General features: G+C 56.7%; 1 protein-coding gene across 1 annotated transcript; it reads left to right on the top strand.

The window, feature by feature from the left end:
• Positions 1–212: 212 nt before the first annotated feature.
• DLL4 (delta like canonical Notch ligand 4) lies at positions 213–9,952 on the top strand. Its single transcript, XM_054565135.1, has 11 exons — positions 213–545; positions 652–921; positions 1,412–1,469; positions 2,321–2,587; positions 3,055–3,115; positions 3,198–3,328; positions 5,313–5,482; positions 5,652–5,871; positions 7,065–7,767; positions 8,280–8,388; positions 8,912–9,952. Exons 1-11 carry the CDS (start codon positions 480–482, stop codon positions 8,915–8,917), a joined length of 2,061 nt encoding a protein of 686 aa, XP_054421110.1. The 5' UTR covers positions 213–479; the 3' UTR covers positions 8,918–9,952.
• Positions 9,953–10,456: the final 504 nt, after the last annotated feature.

Raw genomic sequence — 10,456 nt, 5'->3', positions numbered from 1 at the left:
CTGGCTGGGAGGGGGGTTGGCGGGGGCGGAGGCCCCCTCCCGGCGGCTTTGAGGCTGTAGCAGTTAGAGGCCCTGAGGGGAGGGGAGAGTGACAGGCAGAGAGGAGAGGAGCCAATATATATAAGGCAGGCTCTCGAGCGCGCAGGTTTCAGTAGCGGCGCTGAGCGCAGGCTGGGAACGCGAGGCGAAGAGCCGCAGCTCCAGCCGCCTCAGTGCAGTGTACTCCGGCACTAGCAGGCTTGCAGCCCCAGGATTAGCTCGAGGACACGTCCTCTGCGCGGCCGCCGCCCAGCCGCCCTCACCTGGATTACCTACCGCGGCGATCTGAGCGCAGCTAGCGAGAAGGCGAGGCGGGAGGAAAGCTCCGAGCGGAGCCTGGCTTTTCAGAGACTCCTCCCGCGGGTGGACGCACGGGCAAACAGCGTCCCGCACCGAGCCAGCTTCAGGGCGGGCGGGTGGAGAGAGCGACGCCCCAGGGAATGGCAGCCGCGTCCCGTAGCGCCTCTGTTTGGGCGCTACTGTTGCTGGTGGCACTTTGTCAGCAGGTAACGTCCCGCGCCCCCTCTGCCCCCTCCCACCTCGCCCTGGGCCTGAGCCCGGGTGTCCAACGAGCTGATGGCTCCCCTCCTTCCTTCCTACCCTATGCAATAGCGCGCGGCCGGCTCCGGAGTCTTCCAGCTGCAGCTTCAGGAGTTTGTCAACGACGACGGCGTACTGGCCAGCGGGCTGCGGTGCGAACCCGGCTGCCGGACCTTCTTCCGTGTCTGCCTCCAGCACTTCCAGGCGGTCTACTCGCCCGGGCCCTGCACCTTCGGTAACGTCTCCACACCTGTGTTGGGCACCAACTCCTTCGCCATTGCGGACGACAGTAGCGGCGGGGGACGCAACCCTCTCCAATTGCCTTTCAATTTCACCTGGCCGGTGAGCACAGCCTGGGAGCATTGGGAGGTGACGAAAGCCAACTGAAGGGGGCTCCCTGAGACCAAAGCCCTCTCCCCAGATATTCTCGCTCCCCTACAAAACAAAACAAAAACAAAACAAGGGGCGTTCTCTTCTGATCCTCTTTCGACTCTCCTGGGACCTCGTCCTCTGGAAAGCTCTCACCAGCCTCCCCTTCCCAGTTCTACGCCCTCTTTTCTCCCAGTTCTCGGGATATGATTTTTATCACCCCGGCGCGTCCCCCACCTCCAAGTGCTTTTCGCGTACATTCCCCCATCCCTCAACCCTCCTCCTATCCAAGGTTCTCTCGCCTTTCGTGCTCGCGCGCGATGCTGCGCGCAGACCCGTTAGGTTGACCGGGCGCAGTAACCGTATCCTGCAATTAAATTAATTAAACCGGCCGCCCTAAGGCACCCCCACCACCTCCCTGCTCATCATGCTATCTCTCCCGCCGCCTCCTTCCGCTTCCCAGGGTACCTTCTCACTCACCATCGAAGCTTGGCACGCGTCGGGAGAAGACCAGCGGCCAGGTGAGTAGCTCGTTCCGCCGCCACAGGGGGGCGACTCGGCGCAGCACTGAAAGAGTTAACCTGTAATAATAGGCGGGGGAAGTGCGGGGTGGGGGGTAGGAGGCCGGACGCTTAGCTCGGCCGGGAGCTGCGCCCCGCGCTGGACGCTCGGATTCCGCCCGCTGCCTGGACTCTGAGCACAATTGCGTTTCCTGCGGGTTATTTTTGGCGTGGGAACGCGGGGAGCACGGTGGTGAGAAAGGCCGAAGCTGCCAGCGCCGCTGACGGGCCCCTTCCTGTATTTTACACCTTTCGCGAATTCCGCTCCTTTGGAAAGGGAATAATGGCTTTGGGATGTTGTTCTGACACAGAGGAAAAGGATATTTCAGCAGCACAACAATTCTCACTTTGAAAAGGAAAAAGAAAAGCATTACCCACCTCTGAGGGTAGAACCCCTGAATGGACACCCGAGGAATCCTTGCTCCCGGGGTCCTCCGTGCACGGAAAGCTTTTCTTTTTTTCTTTTTCTCATTTCTCTCTCTCTCTCTCTCTCTCTCTCTCTCTCTTCTCTCATTCTCTCTCCATTTTGACCTCTTTTCCTCTTTCCCTTGCCTATCTGCTTCCAGAACACTGGGAAATCTTAACATCCTTCTATTGTCCCCCTTTTGAATAGTATCAGTCCCCCTGCACACACACACACACACACACACACACACACACACACAGGGCAGCAAAGAAGTGGGACCCTTGGGTTCCTCTGTCCTGTGCTTGCTGGCAAGTGGGGGTCATCTGAACATCTGGTTTGATCCAGCAGTTGCTGGCACCCTCGGGGACAGGATGCCCTTCCTTGACCTGGCCCTCTGCCCCTTCAGAGGCCATGCCACCAAATGCGCTCATCAGCAAGATCACCACCCAGGGCTCCCTAGCTGTGGGCCCGAACTGGTTGCTGGATGAGCAGACCGGCCCTCTCCCAACAAGGCTGCGCTACTCTTACCGGGTCATCTGCAGTGACAACTACTATGGGGACAGCTGCTCACGCCTGTGCAAGAAGCGCAATGACCACTTCGGCCACTACGTGTGCCAGCCAGATGGCAGCCTGTCCTGTCTGCCGGGCTGGACTGGGGAGTACTGCGAACAGCGTAAGCAGCCAAGCTCTCTCCTGCCTGCCTGGGTGGTGGGGGTGGGGGCGGTCTCCTGAGCAAAATCGAAAACCAAACCAAACCAAAAACAAACAAAAGAGGTGACTTCTTATCCTCACTGCCTGCATCCCTCAGTCCCTCACAGAGCCGGTCTGGGCTGCCCACTAGCTGTCCCTCAGGAACAGCTGGGCATGCCTAGGACAGGTATGGACTTAGAGCTCTTTCTTCTGAGTGCTTTTCCCCGTTGTGCCCAAAGCCTGCAAGGACCCCATGACTGCATTCCATCCAGTCTTCATTCTCTTTCTCTGTGCCACCAGTTCCCTTTAAGACACCATGGCTCCTCTGGGAGGCCAGGAGTGGAAAGTGAGCCCAGGAGAGCTGGGGGCACCCCCAAGGCCCGGAGGGGGAGAGTGGTCTTCAGAGTTGTTAGCATCCCAACCTCACACAGCTCTGTTCTCTTCCCTCAGCCGTCTGTCTTTCTGGCTGTCATGAACAGAATGGCTACTGCAGCAAGCCAGCAGAGTGCATGTGAGTAGGGGACAGGAAGTGGGAAAGGGGCGTCCCCTGGCCAGGCGCTCAGCTCACCCTCAGCCTCCCTTTTGTTTCACAGCTGCCGCCCAGGCTGGCAGGGCCGCCTGTGCAACGAATGCATCCCCCACAATGGCTGTCGCCATGGCACTTGCAGCATCCCCTGGCAATGCACCTGTAACGAGGGCTGGGGAGGCCTATTCTGTGACCAAGGTGAGTGAGAGCAGAGGGGGGATACAGAGGAGGTGGGCGAGATGGGCAAGGGGTGGGAACCAGAGCTATCACCCGGACCCTTCTTGCTTGGTGACTGCTGTGCTGGCTTTCCCATTATCTTTCAAGAAGCTTGGGACTTTTGCCCTGGCTGGTGTGGCTCAGTGGATTGAGTGCTGGCCTGTGAACCAAAGGGTCTCCGGTTTGATCCCCAGTCAGGGCACATGCCTGGGTTTTGGGCCAGGTCCCCAGTGGAGGCATGTGAGAGGTAACCTATCGGTGTATCTCTTGCACGCTGATGTTTCTCTCCCTCTCTTTCTCCTTCCCTTCTCCTCTCTCTAAAAATTAAAAAAAAAAAATAGTCTTAAAAAAAAAAAAAGAAGAAGGTTGGGACTTTCAAGGATCTTTACAACTGACCTAGAATAAGATGGTGGATTCTTCTCCCTCTGGTGCTGGGGAGAGAGGGTGGCTAGAGAAGCCTGGAGGGTGACAAATTGGTGACCTGGAGGTTGCACTCAAAAATTCCAGGAAGGCTGGAGAGAAAGAGAGAGATGCTGGGCTCGGTTCCTTTTTCTACCTCATAGTTACCTATTAACCCCCTAAGTGTTTGCTTACCTGCCAGGTCTGTTTGAGCAGCTCTCTCCTAAACAGCTGTCTGGTGGGGTGTGCCCGCCGGCTGCCTGGAGGCTGTGGGAGCCGGGCCTCTGGGTGGAGTGGCATCTAACTGACTTTTCGGTGTGGTTACAAACAGTCTCCCTTGTTCATCCCCAGTTGCACTTGCCAGGCAGCTGCCTGAGCCCACAGTCTCTTCCTGGTGTTTGGCAGGGCTGGTCACTCTTCTAGCCATGCAGGGTTCTGCCAGCCCCAACTGTGGAGGAGGGGTCCTTTATCTTTTTCATCCTGGGAGCCAGCTGCAGCATGTGCCTCCCATTTTCAGGGTCAAATGGGATGGCTGCTGCCATGGAAACACCAGCACAAGCCTGGGTAGGGTGGGCAGAGGGCTTGCCAGGATAGAAAGAACTTGCCTCGGCCCTGACTCGCTGACAACAAGGGGCTTAGAATTCAGCCCCTGTTTTCTTTTGTGTGTGTGTTGCTTTCTCCCCTCACTCCCAAACACACGCACACGCACACGCACACCTGGTTCCTGCCCATTCTCTTTCTTCTGCCCCCATTTGCTCCCAGATGACACAGTCATATACAATCACATGCAAACACAGCCCTCACAGTTCCTATATTTGCTCTGTCTGGTTCCCCCTCCCTGGCCTTCCCAAATAAGAAAACAAATACACACACACACACACACTTTTTTTTTTTTTTTTTTAGAGCGAGATGGGGGAAAGGAGGGAAAAAAGAGAGGGACAGAGACTTGGATATGCTAGAGACACATCGATACGCCTTGCATACCCCCAACTGGGAACCTGGCCCACAACCCAGACATGTGCCCTGACTGGGAATCTAACCGGCGACCTTTCAGTTTGCAGGCCAGCACTCAATCCACTGAGCCACACCAGCCAGGGCACTTATATATCAAAATAACTGCGTAATGAATTCTCCTTGAAAAAAATACATATGGTGACTCTCAGCTCCCCTCTACCATTTCCACCTGTTAAAGTTTTATCCTGCCTTCCAGGCTTATCTCAGCTGCCCCTCCTCCATGAAGCCTTTTCTGACTTCCTCCTCAACACGTGGCCTTGCTGTCCACTTCTCTTCCTCACCCTCATTCTCCCCTGCTTGCCGGTGTTTGTGAGCTTACCTGGCAGGCAGTTGTCCATCTGTGTTTTTCAACGTTGATTGATTGCACTGGTCAGGTGTGGGTCAAGGTGCTTCAATATACATGATTTCACTGGGGAAGACGGAGGGCATTTGGACCAGGAAGGCTGAGTTGAAGCCTCTGGGCCAAACATGGGCAGTGAACTTGCACTGCAAGGAGCCTGGAGGTGGGATAATTTTCTGGCTCTGCTCAGCCGGTGGATTCCTGTCTCTGCAGATCTCAACTATTGCACCCATCACTCCCCGTGCAAGAATGGGGCAACGTGCTCTAACAGTGGGCAGCGGAGCTACACCTGCTCCTGTCGCCCAGGCTACACTGGTGTGGACTGTGAGCTGAAGCTCAGCGAGTGTGACGGCAACCCGTGTCGCAATGGAGGCAGCTGTAAGGTGAGGCCCAGGCCAGCGTAGGAAGGCAGAGGTCTGGCCAGGTGGTTCTCAGCCAACCCCACCCCAGGCGGCCATAGACAGGCATTGCGGACTTGTGGAGGCTTAACCCCAAGCTATACATCCCTGTCTCTCAGCATCTGACTTTGGCTCCTTTCTGGTCTCTCTCTAGGACCAGGAGGATGGCTACCACTGCCTGTGTCCCCCGGGCTACTATGGCCTGCACTGCGAACATAGCACCTTGAGCTGTGCCAACTCCCCTTGCTTCAATGGGGGCTCCTGCCGGGAGCGCAACCAGGGGACCAGCTATGCCTGTGAATGCCCTCCCAACTTCACCGGCTCCAACTGCGAGAAGAAAGTGGACAGGTGTACCAGCAACCCGTGTGCCAATGGTGTGTCTTCTTGCCTTGCTAACCTGGTGTACCAGACCTGGGGACAAGAGAGCCTTCTGGTGAGGGAGGGTCAGGAGAGAAGAGAGGCCTCGTCTGTCACTCTGGGCAGGCTGAGATGGGTTGCCATGTGCTCTGGATGGTGAAGAGCTTGCCTGATCAGCTGAGTAGCTTTGGACGAGGAGCAGGTTAGCAGCAGGTCCAGGCCTTGGGAGAAGGAGCGGTGTGTACTCTGAGTGACTTCTGTTCCTATTCCCATGTCAGAGCCCTGTCCCTACTGGGGTGGCCTCTGACCCTCTCCAGGAAGTCCTAGGCTAGAGAGAGGGACTTTGGAGGCCTCGTGTCCCTCCTCAAGGGAAGCTAGTGCAGTCAGGGTCCTGCTCCTGAAGGCCTCACCTTGCCCCGTGGCCACATGGAGCCTGGTATGGCACAAGGCATCTAGAATGTTCAGCATCTTTTGGGACACAAAGCATGCTGATTATCTTTGTCCCCTTGGCCTCCTGGGCACTTGCCATGAGGCAAGCGGATAGCACTGTGGAGGAGAGAAGCCTCAGAAGCTGGAGAGGACTTGGAAGGGCTGAGATGGAGGCTGCTCTCTGGCTAATGACTTAGTGAACTCCTTGGAGCCACAGTTTCTTCATCACTGAATGGGAAATATAATACCTGTCCTCTTCCCTTATGGGGTTATGAAGATCAGATGAAACAATGATAATTACATTTATTCGAGCATTTACTACAGACCAGGCAGGCACCCTGTCCTTATGCATCATCCCACATCGCCCCACCTAACCGGCAGAGATCTCCTGTGGAGGGGATAGCATTATACTCCAATTTAACAAACGAGGGAACTGAAGCTTAGATATAAGGTAAAGCAACAGGTGCCAGATCCACAGCTAGAAGCGACTGAGATTCAAACCCAAGCACCTCTGTCTGATTCCACTGTACAACTCTGTGAGATGCTAGCAGTTTTGATACATGAGGCCCTGGAGGCATAGCGACCAGGGTCACCTCAACCAGGCCTCCTGACTCTTTGTGCAGTGCCCATTGCAGTGGGACCTGTGAATGCTGGCTGTGATCATGGAGGCTGAAGGGCCTAAGCTCCTTCCTGGGATGGAGTGCATGCCTTCTGCACCGGGTGGCGGGGTGAAGGGGGCCTCCCAGGCATTTGCTGACCTGTGCCCTGTGTGTACTGACAGGGGGCCAGTGCCTGAACCGAGGTCCGAACCGCATATGCCGCTGCCGTCCTGGATTCACGGGCACCCACTGTGAACTCCAGATCAGTGACTGCGCCCGCAGCCCTTGTGCCCACGGTGGCACCTGCCATGACCTGGAGAATGGGCTTGTGTGCACCTGCCCTGCTGGCTTCTCTGGCAGGCGCTGTGAGGTGCGGACACCCAGCGACGCCTGTGCCTCAGGACCCTGCTTAAATGGGGCCACCTGCTACACCGGTCGCTCCCCCGACAACTTCGTCTGCAACTGCCCCTATGGCTTTGTGGGCAGCCGCTGCGAGTTTCCTGTGAGCTTGCCACCCAGCTTCCCCTGGGTGGCTGTCTCCTTGGGCGTGGGGCTGGTGGTGGTGCTGGTGTTGCTGGGCATGGTGGCGGTGGCTGTGCGGCAGCTCCGGCTTCGGCGGCCAGACGACGGCAGCAGGGAGGCCATGAACAACTTGTCAGACTTCCAGAAGGACAACCTGATCCCCGCTGCCCAGCTCAAGAACACAAACCAGAAGAAGGAGCTGGAAGTAGACTGTGGCCTGGACAAGTCCAACTGTGGCAAACAGCAGAACCACACATTGGACTATAATCTGGCCCCAGGACCCCTGGGGCGGGGGATTATGCTGGGGAAGTATTCCCACAGTGACAAGAGCTTAGGGGAGAAGGCGCCACTCCGGTTACACAGGTGAGCAGCCCTTGGAAGCCCAGGGCCTGGCCACGAACCCCTCCACGGTATCGTCTGGGCTCACCCAGCACAGGTGGGAGGCTGGCACCAGGCCCATGACAGCCTTTAAGCAAACGGGGTTTTGCTACTGATCTTCCAACAAGAGTCCTGACAGGAGTCTTTTGTCCCTCCCGCCCTCATATTCATTCATTCATGCGTTCATTCACTCACAAATGTCAAGGGTCCGTATTGTGTCTCTTGTGACTTCCATTTTGCTATGGTACGGCCTGCCTCTAGCGGCGGTGCTGGCTTTTGCCAGGCCCGAGACCCTCCGGTAGGGGCGGTGGTCCTGCAGCTCTCAGGGGCCTGTCCCCTGGCTCCAGCCAGTACTGGGTGTCCCCGGTGCCTGTGTCTTCTCCCAGAGCCACTTCTGCCAGCGCCCTTTGGCTCTCGAGGGTCCCGGTTAGTGCCCCCACCCTTCCCCCAGCGCTCTCCCCATACCTCCTTCAGCAGCCTGTCTTGTGTTCCCTTAGTGAAAAGCCAGAGTGTCGGATATCAGCGATATGCTCCCCCAGGGACTCCATGTACCAGTCTGTGTGTTTGATATCAGAGGAGAGGAACGAATGTGTCATTGCCACAGAGGTGAGTGCTGGGCTTCCTACCCTTCCAGTATGTCCCTGCGTGCCTTTTGGGGATGGGAAAATGTCCTGGTTACTCTTGACCCCAGGGGCCATTCTGGATGGGTCAGGACCCTTTCTTGGCAGGCCTGGTTCAATGGTTCTTGGGCCCCTGCTGGCCTCGTTGCCACAGAGAGTGTGAAACAGGAGCCGCGCTGGTGAGCCCAGCCTGGTCTCTTCCTGCTGTGTTAGTGCTGGGCTGGGCAGCCGTGGCACCCAGCCAGCTCCCAGGCGCTGCTTCCCAGCTGCCGGTGGGTGAGGGTGGTTGCCTTGCGCCCCTCCTGGCCCTTCTCCCTGGCTTCCTCCATTGGCCCACTTTTCGAGCAGAAGCTCCCAGGCATGTGCGTGTACTGGGACCCGAGACCGGGGAGGGCTGCCCTACCTTCCCTTCACCCCACCTGCCCCATTGGTTTCCCAGGGAGGCCCAGAGCAGCCATGGAGGGAGGGCTTTGTACTCCAGGGTAACCCGCTCCTCACATGCTCCCCAGGTATAAGGTGGAAGCTTCCCAGGACATCCCAGCTTTGCCCAGCAGCTGGACCTTCCTTCTGCATTGTTTACATTGCATCCTGGATGGGACGTTTTTAATATGCAACGTGCTGCTCTCAGGAGGAAGAGGGAATGGCATGAACTGGACAGACTGTGAACTTGCCAAGAGATGCAGTACCTTCCACACCTTTGGGTGTCTGTCTGGCATCAGATTGGCAGCCGTACCAGCCAGGGGAACAGAGGAGAAGAGAGGCGCCACTCGGACCTGCCCTGCCAGGGGTGGCCTTCAGAGGGCTCCTTTGGAGCTCTTGCCTGTTTTCCAGAGGGAGTGGCAGGGCCCTGTAGGGCCTGGAGATGCTGTGGCCTCCGCTGACATCTGTGTTTCCAAAAGTGCCTTCGGCCCAGGTTCTATGGCAACAGCTGGGTCCAAATCAGAGAGAAGAGGGGAGGCCAGTAAGGGCAGGGCCATCTGTGGGCCAGGAAACCATCAGGTGTGGCTTTTGGCAGGAGCTGCCCTGCAGGTGAAGTGCACACCTGAAGTGGGAGGAGCACTTTCTGCCCATGTGCCTCCAGCTACTGCATACGGACGGGCCTTGTCATAACACCACCCAGCCTCTCCCTGGCCCAGGTCCTCTGTGCGGCGATACCGGTGAGGCTTACCTGGCTTCCGCAGCCTCTGGCCTTGAGTGCCTCTGGGCTCCTGTGAGCAGACAGTGGAGGGCCAGCCAGGCGTGCCAGGCCTAACTAGGGAGCTCAGGGCAGTGATGCTGGAAATTCCAGTGTCCCAGTGAGGGAGAAATTGGGTGTTGTCATCACCTAGGCCCTTTCCTCCCCTCTCAAGCCCATTCATATGGCCTTGAGTCTGAGCTCTGCCCGCGCCCACTACTGCCCCTAGTCGATCATCAGAAATCAATAATATGAGTTTTTATTTTGTTTGTTTTTTGTAGTTTATTTTGGAGTCTAGTATTTCGATAATTTAAGAATCAGAAGCACTGACCTTTCTACATTTTATAACATTATTTTGTATATAACGTGTATTTATAATACGGAACAGATGTGTATAGGAGTTTATTACTTCTTGGGTCCTGTCTTTGTGATGGCCGAGTGGGAATCCTCTCCCCGTTCTCTCTGACTCGCCTTCTCACATTGCTGCCAGCTGCTCCACAAGAACCTCTGGGGCCCGTGCAGGCACTTGGGCTTGGTCTGCTGTGCTCCAGGCTCTTGTCCCCTTCCAGACCTCCGGGAACGTGGCCTCGCCCATCTAGTTCCCAGCCTAAGCCGCCGTCCCTGCCTGATGGTTGGAGGTTGGAGGCTGGCTGTGGCTCCCCATCTGCCTTATGCTCCCACATTCCTTGGGGGATATGCCCCCGACCCAAATCTGCCCCCTTTTCTCTCCTCAAATCTGGAAAAGCTTATGGACTCCAAAGTCAGCCTGGGGGATATAGGAATTTGGGGAAAGAGGACAGTCCTGCTTGTTTTTCTCTTTTCAAAAGGATTCTCTTGCTGGAGAATGGAGTGTCTGAACCATGATGACATCTGGGTCCTT

This window comes from Pteronotus mesoamericanus, unplaced genomic scaffold (assembly GCF_021234165.1).
Source record: "Pteronotus mesoamericanus isolate MK-2021 breed Mesoamerican mustached bat unplaced genomic scaffold, CSHL_Meso_final contig_164, whole genome shotgun sequence".
NCBI lineage: Eukaryota > Metazoa > Chordata > Mammalia > Chiroptera > Mormoopidae > Pteronotus > Pteronotus mesoamericanus.
Note: the sequence above shows the minus strand (reverse complement) of the source record. Positions and strands in the feature narration are given on the sequence as shown.

Bases quoted from the DNA above. Each gene is read 5' to 3' on its own strand.
- DLL4 (XM_054565135.1), top strand. From the start codon at position 480: ATGGCAGCCGCGTCCCGTAGCGCCTCTGTTTGGGCGCTACTGTTGCTG. The intron at 3,329-5,312 runs GTGAGTGAGAGC...CTGTCTCTGCAG, and splicing joins AGGCCTATTCTGTGACCAAG to ATCTCAACTATTGCACCCAT. The intron at 7,768-8,279 runs GTGAGCAGCCCT...GTGTTCCCTTAG, and splicing joins GCGCCACTCCGGTTACACAG to TGAAAAGCCAGAGTGTCGGA.